Here is a 21,323-nt window from a genome sequence, read left to right on the forward strand (position 1 = left end):
AATAGTCCGATCCATGGAGGCCCCACCTTGCAACTTAGAGGAGTTAAAGGATCTGCTGCTGACATATTGGTGCCAGATACCACAGCACACCTTCAGGGGTCTAGTGGAGTCCATGCTTCGATGGGTCAGGGTTGTTTTGGCAACACAATTTTAGGAAGGTTGTCATAATGTTATGCCTGATGGGTGTATATTCTACATAGTATAGTGATTTTCAATTTAGCTGTATACATTAGATGTGCAGGAAAAAGTGCTGTACAAGATTTGGAATTTGATTCATTAAAATCGTATAGAAGAATCGATTAAAATGAACCGACTCTTTGAACGGCTCCCGTGACTCTGGTGTGTAAGCGCGAGCCGCAGTTAGGATGGCTGCGCTCTCCTGAGCCGTGAGCCGCTTAAAAACTCAGAGACTACAGAAAGGAGCGAGAGAGGACTAAAATACAAGATTAAAACACCAGAATAGGGATATATTACTCTGTTGTAGCCGACGCCACTCGTCATCATGCCGGCGGAGGTGAAAGAGGTGAGTTTTTAGAGAACTACGCTCGTTTTTCGAAGCTGACGACCTTTTTTCTCACGCACCGCATCTCAGCTCAGCGCGCGCAAGGGGCAGATGCGGTGCGTGAGAAAAAACCCGTCAGCTGAGAAATTAAGAAATACTCTGGATTCTTCTATCACACGCACGCACACGCATGTGCACAACGTGCTGCAGTTTGGTGCATGCTCAGGTCGGTGAGGAGCAACTAGGTGTGTAGATACCCGCAGTGATATAGGGTGCAAATGAGTGCAAATCTTCGGTGTTGCATAGACGCAGTAATTGTGCAGTTTTTGCGAGTAATTAACAGTCCTCAGACTGCAGGGCGTGTGTGCGGGCGTGTGCACAGCAGATGCTTTAGGCTGGATGCTGGGCTCTGCTCGGAGGGAACATAGGGAAGTGGAGGGGGGTCTGTTGGGATGGTGGTTCTTGCAAAGACTAGCAGGCAAATACTGCAGAGGCAGACGTGTGTGTGTGTGTGTGTGTGTGTGTGCGCGCGCGTGCGTTTAGCAATTTACAATGACCTAACGTCCCAATACTAACAGAAATGCATGCATACTGTAATCTTAAAAACATTCGACTTATAAAGAATTGCAATTTAAATACAAAAAAATATATATATATAATCTTATTGATTATGAATCGTATTTACAGTATTAATTAACAAATCAAAAGTTGCTGCAATTAATGGTTAAATGGTTTGTTTGTATTTGCACCTCAGGCTTTGTCCTGCCACCTTATTAAGTTTTTGATAGTCAACCCCAGTGTAAGAAATGTATAGACAAGCTTGTTTTTAATTCCTACATGACTATCCTGATAGCGTCTGTCAACACATCAGAGCGTTCAAACATGAAGATGCATAGATGTAAAAAAAAAAAAAATTACAAGGCCATTTGCCAGATGCACTAAAATACACTATTGCCACCAAAAGTATTCGCTCGTCTGCCTTCACACGCATATGAACTTGAGTGACGTCCCATTCTTAATCCACAGGGTTTAATATGATGTCGGACCACCCTTTGCAGCTATAACAGCTTCAACTCTTCTGGGAAGGCTTTCCACAAGGTTTAGGAGTGTGTTTATGGGAATTTTTGATCATTCTTCCAGAAGGGCATTTGTGAGGTCAGACACTGATGTTGGACGAGAAGGCCTGGCTCACAGTCTCCGCTCTAATTCATCCCAAAGGTGTTCTATCGGGTTGAGGTCAGGACTCTGTGCAGGCCAGTCAAGTTCTTCCACACCAAACTCGCTCATCCATGTCTTTATGGAGCTTGCTTTGTGCACTGGTGCGCAGTCATGGAAGGGGCCATGACTCACTTCACAGGAAGGGGCCATCCCGAAACTATTCGCATAAAGTTGGGAGCATTAAATTGTCCAAAATCTCTTGGTATGCTGAAGCATTAAGAGTTCCTTTCACTGGAACTAAGGGGCCGAGCCCAACTCCTGAAAAACAACCCCACACCATAATCCCCCCTCCACCAAACTTTACACTTGGCACAAGTATCGTTCTCCTGGCAACCGCCAAACCCAGACTCATCCATCGGATTGCCAAACAGAGAAGCATGATTCGTCACCCCAGAGAACATGTCTCCACTGCTCTAGAGTCCAGTGGCTGCATGCTTTACACCACTGCATCCGACGCTTTGCATTGCGCTTGGTGATGTAAGGCTTGGATGCAGCTGCTCGGCCATGGAAACGCATTCCATGAAGCTCTCTACACACTGTTCTTGAGCTAATCTGGAGGCCACATTAACTTTGGAGGTCTGCAGCGATTGACTCTGCAGAAAGTTGGCCACCTCTGTGCACTATGCGCCTCAGCATCCGCTTAGTATTGCTTGCAGAACCATTAAGAAGGCTTAAAGTTTTCATTTCAAATAATAATTATAAACGGTATGTGTGGAATAAATTTAACAAAGCGAGGTAGCTAGTTAACATCAGTCCTGCTGTGGAATTTAGGGGTAGCATTATTTTTTAGCAGCAGGGAAGTGCAATCTGGTCAGGATTGATGGACTAATTAAAAATAATAGTGCATAGTACAGATATCATGGATAAAAACCTACTGCTTTCAAAAGCCTTATCTTGGAAGAAAGACTGCCTTATAAAACAGTAAGAACTGTGACGAAGCAACACTGTGGAGACCTGTTCTTATCTCCATCCAACATCTGTAACTAGACCTTACTAATGCTGTGCACCAGCATTCCCCTACTGACCTGGCAGAACTTGAAAAGTGTGATAAAGGCAAGGTTCTAAAATTGCATATTGGACAATGATGCACATTATACAAAATAAATTATTGAGATTAATGACCATAGCCATGGTGGGTGGGCTGGAGGAATGTTTCTGAGATGAAGGACCTAACATGGTCAGCTGCCCCATCTGTGAATCAAAGTGCACCAACATTTCATGTCGGATTTGTCATCTTTAAATAATTCATTTGTCATATTCGGGTCTGACAGACATTACGTCTGTCATGCAACTGATGTGCCCTTGAGCAGGTCATGCTGGCTCTGTGCTCATTACAAATCCAGAGAAGGAAGAAATTAATGCACAGAGACAGAGCATAATTAATCCAGATAATTACATGAGCCTTATTACAGGGTGTCAAAATATTGCTGGGACAGCAAGTGGTGTCGTAAAGGTGTCACTTTCTGAAGAGGCGCTGCAAAGATTATGCAGAAGAGGATGGGGAATTTATTCTACAAAGGGACTGCGGGATCAGAGAGAATCCCGTGGCCCATGGGCACGATAGCGCATGGGCTGAGAGGGCTCTAATGTAAATCCCATGTGACAGGCTCTCTCACTTCGTCTTCTCCTATCAGCCGTTCTATTTTAGACTTGCTTATTTGCATTGGGTTGAGTGCACTAATGCCTCCTGTCCATACATCATACTGAGGATCAATGAGGTGAACAGACTGACGTTAAAGAAATACTCCAAGAATTTTCAACCTGATCTCTACCTATTTCAACAGTGCTGAGAAACGTGGAGAGGGGGTGCACACAGCAACATGAGTCCTGGGGGACCTTGTTTCAAGCCTGTAAGGAAATGCTTGTTCTTTCTACATTCACTTTCACCTTATAAAAATGTGCAGAAAGTAAATTGGTTGCTCCATCTATTTAATTACACCTGGCATAGTTGTAAAATGTTTAAACGATTCATTAATGTACAGTTCCAAGAAAGGAAGAGAAATCCTGACTGCATGGAATAGTGGTCTCTCTGGCAATTGCTGAGAATAAATGTGAACGAATGGTCAGATGTAATCCATGTACCCCTAAAACATAGGTGTTTCAAATTATAGAAACTCCTGAAATGCGTAGTCAAGCAAGCTTCACATGACATTGACAATAACAAATGGCCTTGTGATTGCCAACAAACAATATTGGGTGTGTTTGAAAACCTATGGAGCTGCCTTGCTGTCTTACTGCCTACATAGGCAGCTGCCTCAGTAGAGAGGATTCTAATAAGTCATTGACTTATAAGGCAGGTTATTCGAACGCGCTACTTAGACAGCGATTCCATCGGGTTTCGCATTTAGCATCTTGCTATTCAAACCAATGGGATGGAGTGGCACAGCGCGCTAGCATGTCAACTAACATCTCCCTCCGTGTACCGAAAACAGTAAAATTCGCTGACAAGCCCGAACTTGCAAATAAAAACACTTGTGCAAGTTTATGTGTAAGTTCATCACTAATAAATCAATAATCATTTATTTATGTTTGAAAATAACTCCATTCGTTTCTCTGCACCGCCAGCCATGTTTTTTTATTTTTCTGTGAGAGAAGCGCTGCTGCACTGAATGCTGGGATTGCTTTGATCACTAAGGACGCTTCCGATGCTCACTCGTTCTTGAGTCAAAATAACATTGAAATTTTAAGATGCCTAACTAGACAGCTTATTAAGGCATCTAGGAATTTCGAACAGCCTTATTCTCTGGAGCGCGCGTAGGATGACGTAAAATGCTGTCTATGTAGAGAGCACACTAGCTTTTCGAACACACCCATTCAGTCAGTCTTTGTAATAGCTCAGTGATTAAGATGCTGGACTAGTTGCTGGTTTAATCCCTGCAACTGCCAAGCTGCTACTGGTGGGTCCCTGAGCAAGGTCCTCAGTGGCCTACATGGTATTTAGTCACAACTGTAAGTCACTTTGGTTAAAAGTGTCTGCTAAATGCCACCTTTAAGGTGTTGATTTTGGATTGTGCATATCAGCAAGACAGCTTCTAATTTCATAGTGGTACACAAAGCTGATCCGCATATGCACTCGCCTCGTGCAGGTGAAAAGATGCAGTCGGCTACTGCACACGTGTCGGAGGGGGAGTGTTACAGTCTCACTCAATCAGGAGTGGAGATCAGCATCAGTAGAGAGGAAGCGTAATGCAATCGGTAAAATGGATACGACTAGATTGGGAGGAAAAATAAATAAATACATAAACTGTAGCTAAACTACTATGTTTACAGTTTGCCAACACATTACATTTAATTGCTTACATTATTATAATTTTATTTGTATACCTCCCACCTGTCTTCTTCTACAACTACAATGGACCTACATGTCGTCAGCTATGTCCTATTGAATATGTTTATATAAAAGGCCTTTTGGGATTATCTAAAAGATTTTCTTTTATTTTATTAGCGAGGAAACTACATATTTAAAGGGAAGAATCTGAACAGTGTCCACCCATCTTTTAATGACCTTGGTTTTGAAAGTAAATGCCTAGTTTTTTAAAGTCAGAATTTACTTTCATAGAAATAAACCAACAACAAAATGTATAAAAAATGTGTATTTTTGTATTTTATAATAGTGATAATTGGTCTTTTTTTTTTACAACCTCTCTATCCGTCATGGTTGCGGTGGGTCCGGCTTCCCCAAATAACTAAAAATAAGTGCAATGCAGTCAGTTATTAAAACACCCCTCGGAAAGGATGTCAGTCCATTGCTGGGTCTTGGCCATCTTGCCCCCAGACATAACCAATCAGGTCTGTATGTACAGTATACGGCTGAGTGGCCGATAACACTGATGGAAAGTCGAACCCTGGATATCAGGAGCAGTAGGCTAGCTCAATTCATGCTTCACCACCTGAGCATCTTATAGTTATTTTTAAAGAATATGTGTTTACAGTATGCCAGCACATTACATATAATTGTATATCACTGCTTACATTAATATCATTAGTAGGCTAGTGCAATTTATCGCTTCACCACCCGAGCACCCTATAGTAATATTTAAAAAATAATTACATTTAAATGAGACATTAAGAAGCTTCAGAAACTGGCTAATTGTTCACCATTTCAATACAAATCATCTGTAAAGTAAATGTTTTATCATATTTAGATTTTGTGTAAAGAAATGACAAGAATAAATTACTGTACATATGTAGTGCAACAATGAAGTGCATACGCATGTTGAACATTCAATACATCTCTTAGTACATAATTTACTACTTTATACTAAGAGTTTTAAAATGAACATTGTTAAAAGTTACTTAAAGCACAACGTCGAGATTCTGAACTCCTCAGTTTGAAACTCGACGTTGCCACCGGTCGACTGGGTGCCATCTAGCAGGCATAATTGACAGTGCCTGCAGCAGACACAGTTCTGCTAGGGCGGGATGACCAGACTATGTGGATGGGGTCTTCAAACATCATGTAAAGGGGCCTGTGCAGAGTGCATAGGTGAAAAAGGGTTCCGCTAAGGGCTGTGCGTGGGTCGGAGGAGGCGTGAGCAATATACCCACCTCAAAAAAATGCGTAAATAAAAATAGAAAAAAAAGTTACTTAAAGCAGGGCGGCACGGTGGCTCGGTGGGTAGCACTGTCGCCTTACTGCAAGTGCAGTTTTGCCCATTTTTGCTTGGTACAAGACTATCTGCTCACCAATCTGTGGTTGCCATTCTCTGATCCTCCTCTTCATGATGAGCTTTACATTTTCAACAGATGACAGATCTAGACTGCAGGCAGGCCAGTCAAGCACATGCATATTCTGTGTTTATAAAGCCATGCTGTTGTAGGCTTCTCAGGAAAAGACGTTGTACTGATGGCAGCATTTGTCTCTATAAAATCACAATATATGCCTCTGCATCAATGGTACCATCACACATATGCAAAGTCACCCATGTTGTGGCCACTTATGCACCCCATACCACGAGAGATTTTGGCCTTTGTACCTTTTGTTGATAACAGTCTGGAAGGTACTTTTTGAGTTTGGCACAGAGATCTTAAAACGTGGACTGTCTTCTGGTCCATCTAAGCTCAGCTTGGGCCCAGAGATCTCAGCAGTGTTTTTGTTTGTGTATTATAGTTTCAGTTTGCAGTTTTTGGTGCATTTCAAGGGAACGTGGAGGCACAGAGGACTGACAGTGTTCCTTTAACTGGCAGTCTCTGCGCCTCATTTAGCATTGATTCGCTCCAGGGGGAGATGTGTCTATTTTATCACTTCTTTGCCAAAGGGTTGTTGGCTTTTATATTTTATCCTGTACTTTTTCTATGGCTGTCAGCATATTATTGCAGACCTATTTCAGGGGAACTTAGCCACCTCACACAAGCTATATTGAAAGTGGACCTGTTACAGACATTAGGATGGCAAGTACTGAGCAAGTCATTAAAGTTGCAGTGTATTTTTAATGATGATAAAGCAAATTGCTAAATTAAATAAACTGCATGGCCAAAAGTATGTGGACACCCAAATATGAAGTTGTTGGCCACCCCATTCTAAAACCATGGGCATTAATATTAGGCTATTAGAGCACCTAGTCATTTGGCAAAGAGTGTGTCTTTGGAAATTTATGCCCATTTAGTCAGAAGAGCAGTAGTAAGGTCAGACATTGATTTTCTGTGAGTAGCCTGGCTTGCAATTCATTCGAGAGGTGTTCAGTAGACTGGAGGTCAGGGCTCTCTGTTCAGGTCTCTAAGTTTATCAACACCAAGTTCTTCAAACCATATACGAGGGATCTTCAAAAAGTTTCCGCACTTTTATATTTTCCTTGGAAACAGTGAGGGCGGGAGATGTAGTGATTAGTCGTGTCTGAGAGACTGAGAGAGCTTATAGTCGGGATTTAGCGCCATCAAAGAAGCTTTAAGGCAGGGGTGCACAACTTCTTTTTACCAAGGGCCGATTTCACATAAACACCTACACCAGAGGGCCACATTTCATTTTTACAGACCACATGAATTTGAAAATCAGCTACTTACAAGAAACGTCTTGGTCAATGGGAGATATTGCAGCGTATTTCTGACACCAACTGATTAATGTGGTGGCCGCAAGTCTTTTAGTGCGTCAATCTTTTGCTTTCTGTCCTCACCTCGGAGATCGCCGAGTTTTGGGTGTTTTGTTTCGTAATGCCTCCGTAAATTATATTCCTTTGCCACTGCCATGCATTCCAAGCACACCAGACATGAGAAAATGCCCGTTTCATTAAAAAAAAAATTCTTGTATGTCCATTCAGGGTTAAATTTCCTATGCTCGAGATCCACTTTTCTTTTTTTACTCGTACTTGTTTTGGACAAAGACATGGTACAGCTGAAGTAACTTGTATTTACTTAATTTAGCAGTCACTTTTCAGTCGCAATTTTATGGAATTATCCGATGAATTTAAAGAGACAGCATCACTTATTTAAAAATGCATCAGCACTTCATTTGGCGGGCCGGATTGAGAGTTTTGCCGGGCCGTGTCTGGCCCGCGGCCGTATGTTGTGCACCCCTGCTTTTAGGGGAAGAAGATTCTCATGTGATGATGATGTGAAAGCAGCGGTGCATCAGTGGCTACACGCTCAATCAAAAATATATTTTGCTGATGGCATTAAGAAGTTGGGAAAAATGCATTGGAAGGTGACTATGTAGTAAAGTGATGTAATTTGTTTTTTAAATTCTTTTTTTTAATATATTTTCCTTTATGCATTTTCTCCCCTTTTTTCTCCCTTTTTAACACGTCCAATTGCCCGATTGCATCATGCTTCCTCTCCACCAATGCCGATCCCTGCTCTGATTGAGGAGAACAAAGCTAACCCACGCCCCCCTCCGACACGTGGGCAGCATGCTGTATGCATTTTATCACCTGCACTTTGATGCGTGCCTTTGATGAGGCTTAGTCCCGCCCATATCTGAACAACAGTCCAATCGTTGTTCATGTGGCCGCTCAGCCTTAGCCGGTAGGCAGAGCTGAGATTCGATACGATGTATTTGAGATCCCAGCTTTGGTTCCAGCTTGTGTTTTTACCGCTGCGCCACCTAAGCGGCCTGTTTTTTTTAATTCTTAATAAATAAAGTGCAGAAATTTTTATGTATTTATGGACCTCACTTTATGCACGGTGACTTAGTCCTGCTGGAAAAGAAAATGACCTTTCCCAAACTGTTGCCGATATGTTGGAGGCATATCATTTATTTTATATTTTATAGTGTAAAAATTCAGGCTTTATTAAGTCACATTTGCTTCCAGAATTGGTTGATATTTAGTGTAATACATTTTTCCATCTACATGTATAATGTTTCCTGTGCCACTGGCTGCCACACAACCCAACAAAATAATACATCCACCCTGTGTTATTTATTTATTTATCTATTATTTATTTATTTAATTTATTTATTTAGTTAGTTTATTTGTGTTATTTAGTTGTGTTATTTAGCACACAATCTAATTTTTATGACTAACTCATAACTGTAAATGTTATCATTTTTATTGTTATTATTTACTGTTTTTGTTAAAATTTTATTCTATTTTATTTTTTGCACCTGTAACTGTTTTGTATATATTTGTTCTTTCTTACTGCTGTTTTTATTTTTCTCTGTAACTGAGCTTTGGCAATACGAATGTCCTTATTTGTCATGCCAGTAAAGCTTCTTTTGAGTTTGAGTTGCCATGTGGTGTTGTTGTTTTTTTTTTTAAGTTGCTGCTTTGCTATTTATAACCCTTGGTAATGTCCAGAGAGCTCCGTTTTTGTATATTGTATATTATGTAGCACATGTTTTGAAAATGTCCTTTGGCACGGTGGATTCTCACAGCAAGAAGGTCCTTGGTTCAATCCCCAGGTGTGGCGGTCTGGGTCCTTTCTGTGTGGAGTTTGCCTGTTCTCCTCGTGTCTGTGTGGGTTTCCTCCGGGAGCTCCGGTTTCCTCCCACAGTCCAAAGACAAGCAGTCGGGTTAATTGGAGATACAAAATTGTCCATGACTGTGTTTGACATTAAACTTGTGAACTGATGAATCTTGTGTAATGAGTAACTATCTGTCCTGTCATGAATGTAACCAGTGTGTAAAACATGACGTTAAAATTCTAATGAATAAATACTGATTGTGTGATGAGGTGACAGGTAAGGTTTCCATGTGATGGCTCCTTCATCCAGATCATTTCTATGCATGCAACCACACACTGTAGAATGGTGCCCCATCACTCCCGGGTCAGCTTAACCTTTCTGCAGGTCATTTGCTGCACTTTTCGGGGGGATGTGCCTTGACTTTCTGGATACAAGTAGTTCCATTTGCAAGTTTGGACATCTAAATAAATAAAATTACTGTTTGTAATGATTCCTCCATCTGTAGTTATAAACATTTATTGATATAATCCATTAGAGAATTTTGAGTCAACAGGCTAACAGTTTTTTGTCAGTATAGTGAATCTGGTTAATGATCTGTGGTAAATGATCCATATGCTACAGATGCTGTGGAGAGACATTAGGTAAAAAAATGCTGAGTATTTTTTTTAAAGACATTTAAACATGCAGTGTGTTTTTATAGATGTGTTGATACATCTGTGCTTGCATCATTGTTCGCACATCTGTCTGTGAATTTTGCAGTTGCATAGCCTCATGTAATGATGGTTTCAAGTGGACTAACAGAATGAGGAGGAAGAAGACAGATTCTCATTGACATGCTTGATTTGCTTTTGAAAAGACGATGTTTGTGTTTGGGGCAATCAGCCATTTGTTGGCACACTGTCATGCTGATAGTCCATCTATCCCTTTTATAAATGCATGACTGCCTCTTCAAACCGTCTCATCACGCACTGTAATTTATAGAAGATTGCCTTATGATTTGAAGACGGGGCTACTGCATGAGAAGCACAAAGAGCTTGATAGTGCGGTAATTACTCTAATATATGAGAGAGATTTGACAGTTCCCTGGGAATAAAAATAAAAATCGCTAGTATTTAGCTGTTACAATTTTTACTTCTATCGCTACACTGTTTATTACTGTATTATATTATACTATATTTGATTATATAATATAATACTTTATTATACTGCTGCTGAAAAATGATGCTACCCCTAATATTATGATACTATATATATTACTATATTATATTACACTATTTAATATTATATAATACTCTATTATAATACATTTATAAAATATAATATATAATATAATACTATATTATATACTATATTATAATACATACATATATATATATATATATATATATATATATATATAATATAATACTATATTATATACTATATTGTAATATACACTGATCAGCCATAACATTAAAACAACCTCCTTGTTTCTACACTCACTGTCAATTTTATCAGCTCCACTTACCATATAGAAGCACTCTGTAGTTCTAGAATTACTGACTCTAGTCCATCTGTTTCTCTGCATGCTTTGTAAGCCCCCTTTCATGCTCTTCTTCAATGGTCAGGACTCTCCCAGGACCACCACAGAGTAGGTATTATTTGGGTGGTGGGTCATTCTCAGCACTGAAGTGACACTGACATGTGTTAGTGTGTGTTGTGCTGGTATGAGTGGATCAGACACAGCAGCGCTGATTAAGTTTTTAAACACCTCACTGTCCCTGCTGGACTGAGAATAGTCCACCAACCAACTCAAACAGCAGCAATAGATGAGCGATCGTCTCTGACTTTACATCTAATAGAGTCTAATAGAGTGGACAGTGAGTGGACACGGTATTTAAAATATCCAGCAACGCTGCTGTGTCTGATCCACTCATACCAGCACAACACACACTAACACACCACCACCATGTCATCGTCACTGCAGTGCTGAGGATGATCCACCACCCAAATAATACCTGCTCTGTGGAGGTCCTGTGGGGGTCCTGACCATTGAAGAACAGGGTGAAAGCAGGCTAAAAAGGTATGTAGAGAAACAGATGGACTACAGTCAGTAATTGTAGAACTACAAGTGCTTCTACGTATATGGTAAGTGGAGCTGATAAAATGAACAGTGAGTGTGGAAACAAGGAGGTGGTTTTAATGTTATGCCTGATCAGTGTATATTATACTGCTGCTGAAAATGATACTATGCCTAACATTATATTACACTATATTTATTACTATTAGATTATACTATATTATATTACTATATTACCATATTTTATTGCTATTATTATATTACTATATGCTTATTACTTTCTTTGTTTATTATCATTTAACTAATGTTCCTTATTATTTGTTAGAAAAATAACTATAATTAAAAAAATAATAATAGACGGTGATGGTGATGCTGCAGACCCCTACCCTGCCCGAGGAGGGCCGTACCTAACATGCCATTTTCGACACAAGTGTAACAGCCAACCTCTTCTTTTCACATACCGAGGTGGTAACGCATAGAGAAAGTCACACACTGATCTCTTTGTGCAGGCACCGTCGATCAGCAGCAACTGCTGCGCCACCTGAGCGTCTGATTTCCAGAACTTATAATAATATTATGCACTGTAGAAGGTAAAATAAATAATAAATATTCAGTAGCTTGTTGAGGAATGTAGTACTTAAACTGTTTATTATTTGCCTATGGATAAGGTTGTTTCTGAATGTAATGAAGGCGTACAGTGTAGAGTGAGCAAATTTACCCCCCCCCCCCCCCCCCAATAAAAAGGGGGAATTAGGTAACATTTTACATTTCTTGTCTTTCTGTAGTTAGGAGACCATAATAATAGCTCTGCTTTGTTTGATTACAATTCCAGTAAAAAGGTGTTATATTTTAGGCCAATGATTTTTCTAATTCTGGTTCCTCCACCGTTATAACTGGTGGTTGGCCAATCAGACATGCAGAATCCATTTAGAAGTAAGAAATTTAATACAAAACATAACTTATTTATGATTTATTAGACATAGATTTATTTCCTTTATTAGGGTTCAGTTATTGCTAAATGCAGGTTCAAGTTGATTTACAAATCTTTCTATTTTTACACCCCCCCTCCCTTCTTACAATCTAGTAATATTCAGTTTCCCAGTTATTACCTACTTTTTACATACTGTCCCAACTCTTACATATAAGGGTCATTCCTACAATTCGGTGCCTTTTGTGTCCCCAGTACTGATCATTGTATTTATTTAAAAAAAATTTAAACAATACAATTTCTAAACATCTTACAAAAATAATTAACACTTTCAAATACTAAACACAATGTTTTATACCCCCCCCCCACCCAAAAAAAAATTTACTGTATACATTTTACACTGTTTTTATCTCTTAGATACCAGAGGTTTTCCCATGTCCCCAGTTCTGTATATTCTGATTTAGTGATGGATATATGAGGTTTAATCATGTCTTTCAATCCTGTTTAAAAGGTTTGCTTAAGTCCCTCTAAATTTCCTTAATTTTATTGCTGATTATAAGGGTTTTTCACACATTCCTCAAGTTGCTGTCCACCCTGTTATTTCTTACTGCTGTCTCTTAAAATGAAGAGCTGTTTGCATACTGACATCATTTCCTGGAGCTCACATGATCTTTTTAGAGGGAAAACAACTGTGGAAGATGAGTGGCTAACTCCTCATTTTAATGTTGTTTTTTCCACATTTTTTCCTTTATCCTCATTTAGTCTTATATGGTCAACCATAACATGTCCACCCTGTTATGGGATATATGAGAAAAAGCAATACGATTTGATCATTTTAAAAATGATCACACTAAAAAGCAGAGAATTCTTTGTCATTGATTTCACTTTAATGCTGGCATGGTTTTGCTCACTTGCTAGCTAATGGCTAATTTTATGTCAGAATGTCCACCCTGTTATGGTCCACCCTGTTACAACCTAATACGTAACAGGCTGGACATCACAGTGTAAATGAGGGTCATGTGTAATTTAGCTTGACCAATATTAGTTTGGAAAAGTATAACACGTCCTTTTTATAATAAATCATGAAAAACAAATTAAAACAGTGTTTCATTTTCAAAAGGTTTTAAGGTCCAAAAGGCACCCAATCCCAGGAATGACCCATATATAATAAACAATACTGATTACAAAATGTAGAAACTATTGTGACACACTGTCACTGACGTGAAGCATCAGTGTGACAACACAGTGACATTTGCTTTATAACTTTTAAAAAGTTCATAAAGAATTTAAATGTAATTAACAAACCCAATTCAGAACATCAGATGTGAACAAACATTATAACATTAATATTAGATGAATGTTAGAAGCAAGATAAGCAAATCCTCGCACACATTACAGCACCACAGGGCATTACTTCCACCAAAATTACAAGCTTATACCATCTTTAATTAAAGCTCGGTAAATTATTGATCACACACACCACACATCGGTTAATACAAATAACCTCAATTTATTTTTCTGTCCTCATTTTGTATGTAAAGCTCAATGCTAAAACTGACAGCTCTGTATTATCTCTTACTATCACAGACACACATACACACGTGTTTTTTTAACTAAACGACTGCATGTTACCTGTTTAAGAGTTTGTGTGCTGTAAAGTCAGTTTGTTTCGAATTCACACCATCTACAAGAATCATACTCACAAACAGTTGTTTGTGCTGATGATCTTGGGTTGTCCGGACAGGAAGGACCTTGGTCAGGGGGGTACGAAGGAAGCCAACAGTCACAGCAATTAAACAATCTGTTCAATTGACAAATATCTCTGCAGCAATTCATAAACAGACTGTTGAGTAAGCATATGAAGGCCTGCTGGGGATTTGCTAAAGGGCATATAGATGACTCATGAGGAAAACAATTCTACCTTTCCATTTGCAGCATTTAGCAGATGCTTGTATCCAAGACGGCTTACAATTTTGACTGAATGCAGTTAGAGCAATTGGGGACCTTGCTCATGGGCCTAACAGTGGCGACTTGTACCCCTTTTCCACCGACGTTGTTCTGGTTCCGTTCCGGTTCACAAACTTGATTTTGAACTGGTTCCACGTGTTTCCACCAAAAAAAAAAAAGAGGTTCCAGACAGCGAACTTGCGTTCTAATCTGGCACCACAGAATACTTGGTTTTTCAGCGTGAATTGTGACATCATCTGTGGGCGTGTCACAGTGTAGAGGTTTGAGAAATTGCAAAACCGCGTTTGTGATGCACTTTCATCTTTTAAAGTTCACCTGATTACATTTTCAGCCAGTTTGCTGCTGATATTCGCTGATATTTTCAAAGCGATGAACTGTGTGATATGACGTGGTAAAAGTGAACAACGTTTAACGTGAAAAATAAAGCGTAACGTGGCTTGTTGTACTAAAACAATGACCGATGAATTTGGGCAGCACAGAGCGCTTATAACCAGTACAGAGCTCTTATAACCAGTACAGAGACACATATAACCAATACAGAGACACTTATAACCAGTACAGAGCACTTATAACCAGTTCAGAGCACTTATAACCAGTAATAATGAAATTGAGTGTTTCTGTGTCATACTTTCAGTACATTAAGCCACGTTACGCTTTATTTAGGTGAAGCTTTTTGCGGATTCAGAACCCCGAGCTGCATAAACACCACACGTAAAGTAAATCCAGCTAAACACTGATACATGTGCTGTATGTTAAACTGGATTTGATGGTTATTTTACACAAATGGATGTTCGTGTCGTGGAACTTTAATGATGTTTTATCGGTCAAGCCGAGCACTGAGCAAAACGGCTATTAACGGTGAGAGTGAAGCGCAAAACGCTTCTCACGTGAATGAACTAAAGAAAACAACAACTGCGACAAACACGTCTACGTCTTCTTATCACCAATAATTGAGAGATGCTTTTTGCATATAAACGAACATCTGTAACAACAGCACAAAGGCTCGCAGGTAATATACACGCGCCGCCATCATGTTAGTCTTTACTTTCGTTGTGTAACGGCCACCGTTGATGACGCATGTTTGGTTCCCAAAAACTGGTGGAAACGCGGGTCGGTTCTCTACAAAACACCAAGGTTTGAAGAAACCTGAACAGAACCGGTTTAAGAACCAGAGCTCTTTTGGTGGAAAAGCACTATTGGCAATGGTGGGCTTGAACCAGCAGTGTTACAGTTAGGGCTGTCGCGGTGACAGAATTTCCCCTTGCGGTATTCAGCCTGTCTCAATATCGCGGTATGCGGTTATATCGCCATTTTTTTGTTGTTTTTGAAAATTACTTAATTTATCTGGATTTTAGAGCTATTTAAACAAGCTTTATTGTTAGGCTATGATTCGGTATATTATTGCTTTATAATGACAAAGATGAGACGGCTTTAAGACCAATGAAATGCGTGTTTAGGCTATTGTTAAATACAGAACAGAGCAGGGATGCGCGTCTTTTCTCTATTAAAAAAAGGTTTAAATAAGCTTCTAGCCTAGGTTAGATATACGCTGTGAAACAAAAAAAAAGTGTTTAGGCTAAATATTTTAAATGCACATCTAATCAAAATATGGTAAAAAAAATAGAATAAAGAATAAAGTCTGTAAGAGTTTAAACCTGCGTTATCATGCGCGCTAGAAGAACCAACATGTTCACCTGATGTGTTTTAGAGAGGATCTGAGTGGGGTAGTGATGTTCCCCTCGGCACTAAAACCCTCTCTGATGGTGCTCGTTGCATTAATACACTGTAGATGTACTGAACCTGCATGCGACTTTAGAGATCAGAGAAAGTCTAGCCTGGTTATCGCGCCACTATTAACCATCTATTTAGTAGGTATAATTAACATAACAATATATACTACATTTCAAGTTATTATTCGTTTCAATACATTTTATTCAACGAAAAAATGCATTTAAATCATTCCAGCAAGCCAGCAAGAGAGAATCTGCAGGCTGCAATGCCATATTAACCGTCATTAAGTGTTTTAGTACGCCGAGGCTGTTTGAATATAGTCTAAATTACAAGTATTTATTGAGTGTGAACTCAATTTAATCATTAATAAACTTGCCTATAATTCCTGTTGCGATTGTTTACATTTTAAAACACAAAGCCTGACACTCAGCAGCAACGCATGAGAACAGGTTGCGGGAAAATGTCGCTCCTAGCTCATTTTCATTATGAATTTATTTAACATTTATTACGCACGAATGTAAGCGTATAAAACAAGATGGATCTGCAACAATAAAAAAAAGGAGAAGAAAGAAAAAACGTGAATATCGCGGTGTTGCGGTTGTCCAGCATGCCCTGCGGTTGGCTGGTCTATACCGCGATATTTCAAAATTGCGGTTAGCGCGACAGCCCTAGTTACAGTTACTAGTCCAGTGACTTAACCGCTGGGGCATCCCTGCTGTATTCTATGAGTCTCTGGTTTGAGGAGATGAATTATTTGGGCTGAACTGCAAGTTCATGCAACTGCATGTTTGGAGAAAAACAGGCACTGCACATCACCCAGCCAATGCCATCCCAGCAGTAAAACACAGAAATCCCAAGTCTCCCGGAAGTTCCGGGAGTCTCCCGCATATACATAGCATCTCCATGATGTCCACAAGTCAGATAAAATCTCCCGGAATCTAGAACGAGTGGCCAAGAGCGCACACACACGCACACAAACACACACACACAAACGCGCACGTAGGCAACACAGACTTTTTCCCCCAATTGCGTATTAAATTCGTTATCTGATATACAAATATACAATCTAGCGCACTGTGTAGGGAACATAAATCAATTGTCTAATATACTGTCTAGTGCACTATGTAGGGAACATAAATCTGTTATCTGATAAACAATCTAGTGCACTGTGTAGGGAACATAAATCAATTGTATAATATACTGTCTAGTGCACTATGTAGGGAACATAAATCCGTTATCTGATATACAATTTAGTGCACTATGTAGGGAACATAATTAATTATGTAATACACTATCTAGTGCACTATGTAAGGAACACAAATCATCATCTAGTTATACTTTCTAGTGCTCTATGTAGTGAACATGAATGTGTTATCTAATACACTCTCTAGTGCACTATGTAGGGAACATCAATCCGTGATCTGATATACAATCTAGTGCACTCTGTAGGGAACATAAACCAATTGTCTAATTCACTATCTAGTGCACTACGTAGGGAACATAAATTCATATGTAAAATACTATTGAGTGCACTATGTAGGGAACATAAATCAGTTATCTGATATACAATTTAGTGCACTATGTAGGGAACCTAAATCCGTTAACTAATACGCTACCTAAAGCATTATGTAAGAAACATAAGTCTATTATCTAGTACACTATCTAGTGCACTAAGTAAGGAACAAATTCTTTTCTAATTTACAATCTAGTGCACTATGTAGGGAACATAAATCTATTATCTTTCACACTATCTAGTGCACTATGTAGTACACATTAATGTGTTTGTAACGCGAACAGTTAGCTTAGTAGCTCAGTTAGCAGCTCCTAAAAGTTCTGTTATCACCCATATCCTTTGGTGTGTGCGAGAGGTTTTTTAGCTTTTTTTTTTTTTGGGCTTGGGGGGTCGGGGTCGAGGTCTGGGTCCGGGGGTACCTCCCTGAAATGAGTTTTTGCAACTTGGGATGTCTGCAAACATGGTAGTTCTTGTTTTGGCAGCAGGGGCTTCTTTAGGTAAGAATTGAGGCTGAATGCAGCCAAATAGAGAAATATTCTTGAAGAAAACCTCCTCCTGAGTGCAAGCAAACTCAGACTGGAGTGACAGTTCACCTTTCAAAAGCCAAAACAACACTGGTCTCTGAAAGTCCTTAAGTGACTCAGCCAAGGCCCAGACTTACTTTCTGTTGAACAGTTATCAACAGACATGAATATCAGGGTTCACAGACTCTGCATCCAATCTAACAGAGCTTGCGAGGATCTCACATGAAGATTTAGATAAACTGCCCATATTTGGGTGTGTAAGGTTTTAGAGGTTATTGAATAGGTCTGAATACTTTTGTGAATAACAGTTTTTGATTTTTAATATCATATATATAGCTATGGACATCAGTAAGTCAATGCTAAATTGCTAAGTCTGGCCTAATCTTTGCTTGTTGAATATTATGTAAGTGTTAATTGTAGAATCCAGCACATCCAGCAGGTAGCCTAGTGGGTAGAGCTTTGGGCTATCAGTTGAAAGGCTGAGAGTTCAAATCCCAGCTCTGCTACACGGCTGCAGTTGGGCCATTGAGCAAGGCCTTTGACCCTGTCAGCTCCAGGCATGCAATGCAATGGCTGACCCTGCGCTTTTATTCCAGCTCCCAAACAAGCTGGGATATGTGAAAAAAATATAACATTATGACCACTGACAGGTGAAGTGAATAACACTGATTATCTTAGGATTACGAGCTGCCAAGGCTCACTGATGCACGTGGGGTCCGGTCCAACAGTAGCTTAGATTGCTGAAGAAGTTAATGCTGGTTCTGATAGAAAGGTGTCAGAATACACAGTGCAGCACAGTTTGTTGCAGTATGGGGTTGCATAGCCACAGACCAGTCAGGGTGCCCATGCTGACCCCTGTCCACCGCCGAAAGCGCCAACAATGGGCACGTGAGCATCGGAACTGGACCACGGCGCAATGGAAGTAGGTGGCCTGGTCTGACGAATCATGTTTTCTTTTACATCACGTGGATGGCCGGGTGCGTGTGCGTCGCTTACCTGGGGAACACATGGCACCAGGATGCACTATGGGAAGAAGGCAAGCCGAAGGGGGCAGTGTGGTGCTTTGGGCAATGCTCTGCTGGGAAACCTTGGGTCCAGCCATCCATGTGGATGTTACTTTGACACATACCACCTACGTAAGCATTGCTGCAGATCATGTACACCCTCTCATGGAAACGGTATTCCCTGATGGCTGTGGCCTCTTTCAGCAGGATAATGAGCCCTGCCACAAAGCAAAAATGGTTCAGGAATGGTTTGAGGAGCACAACAACGAGTTTGAGGTGTTGACTTGGCCTCCAAATTCCCCAGATCTCAATCCAATCGAGCATCTGTGGGATGTGCTGGACAAACAAGTCTGATCCATGGAGGCCCCACCTCACAACTTAGAGAAGTTAAAGGATCTGCTGCTGACATCTTGGTGCCGGATACCACAGCAAGACCCTCAGGAGTCTAGTGGAGTCCATGCCTCGACATTCAGGGCTGTTTTGGCAGCAAAAGGAAGATCAACACAATATTAGGAAGGTGGTCATAATGTTATGTCTGATTGCTGAATATCTGTATGACAAATAAAGGCATTCTATTCTATTCTGTTCTAAAAACATGATACTTAAAACATGGTATAGCCATTGAAAACTGAAAATCTGTTGATTTATACTGTGCCTGCTCAACAGGTGATTCCCTACTGTGTTTGTATTGCCTTTTTTCAGAAGCTATTAACATTACGTCATGAAGTTAACTACAATGTAAGCCTGCGATAGACCGTTCTGTTCTTTCCGCCTTTAGTGAGTTCTGTGTAGGCGAACATCTCTCAGGTTGTTCTGTGTGAGCGCTTGTGTAAGCACCTCCTCACACTTTACACAAAGATGAGCCTAGAGAGAGAACAGTGAAAGAGAAACAGCCAGAGAAAGGTAAGATTAGGTTTGCAGAAATTGTGTGTTCATACTGATTCACTAGCATAGACCAATAATAGCCAATAACTTGTTTCTACTTAGAACTGGGCACCTATTTAGGGAGCAGAAAATGTATGTACACAGATGAGCCAAAACATTAGGACCACTCAACTCATTTGATGTCCAGACAGCTCTGACCAGTTGAGACATGGGGTGTGTTCGAAAACCTAGTGAGCTGCCTCGCTATCTACTGTCTACCTAGGCAGCTTCCTAAGTAGAAAGGATTCTAATAAGTCATCGACTTATCTTCTTCTTCTTTCTCGGCCTTTGTCCCGTTCGGTTGCGGGGTCAGCTCTCAGCGAATCGTGATCCGCATTGATTTGGCACAATTTTTACGCCGGATGCCCTTCCTGACACAACCCTCTCTATTTTATCCGGGCTTGGGATCGGCACTACAATTAGCCTGGTGGCATGTTTTTGGACTGTGGGAGGAAACCAGAGCACCCGGGAGAAACCCACGCGGACACGGGGAGAACATGCAAACTCCGCACAGAAAGGACCCAGACGGCCCCACCTGGGGATCGAACCCGGGACCTTCTTGCTGTGAGGCGACAGTGCTACCCACTAAGCCACCGTGCCGCCCCTAATAAATCATCGACTTATAAGGCAGGTTATTCGAACGCACTACTTAGACAGCGATTACATCAGTTTTTGCTTACTAAGCTAACACAGTTAGCATCATGCCATTCAAATTAATGGGATGAGGTGGCACAATGTGTTAGCATGTCAAATAACATCTACCTCCGTGTACCGAAAACAGTTAAATTGTCACTGACAAGCCCAAACTTGCAAATAAATGACACTTGTACACGTTTATACAAATTAAAAATCAATTATAATTTATTTACATTTGAAAATAACTCATTTGCCCCGCATCGTCCGCCGTATTTGTTATTTTTTGTAAGAAAACTCGTGCCGCATTGAATGCTGGGATTGCCTTCGCTGCTAAGGAAGCATCTGATGCTCTCTCGTTATTCACTCAAAATATCGTTCAGATTTAAGATACCATACTAGGCAGCATTTTAAGGCATCTAGGATTTCGAACTTCCTACTTCTCGCGAGCGCACATAAGATGACGTAAAATTCTCATGGAC

The 21,323-nt window shown here is 40.2% G+C and overlaps 1 protein-coding gene across 1 annotated transcript in view; it reads left to right on the plus strand.

The window, feature by feature from the left end:
- The first annotated feature begins 396 nt into the window (after positions 1-396).
- arvcfa (ARVCF delta catenin family member a) overlaps positions 397-21,323 on the plus strand; it is an 87,962-nt gene continuing 67,035 nt past the window's right edge. The window contains exon 1 of the mRNA XM_063013776.1: positions 397-523. Coding sequence (XP_062869846.1) covers positions 503-523 — 21 coding nt within the window. The 5' untranslated portion in view covers positions 397-502. The remainder of the gene's footprint in view (positions 524-21,323) is intronic.

The sequence above is a fragment of the Trichomycterus rosablanca genome, chromosome 18 (genome assembly GCF_030014385.1).
Source record: "Trichomycterus rosablanca isolate fTriRos1 chromosome 18, fTriRos1.hap1, whole genome shotgun sequence".
NCBI classification, from domain to species: Eukaryota; Metazoa; Chordata; class Actinopteri; order Siluriformes; family Trichomycteridae; genus Trichomycterus; species Trichomycterus rosablanca.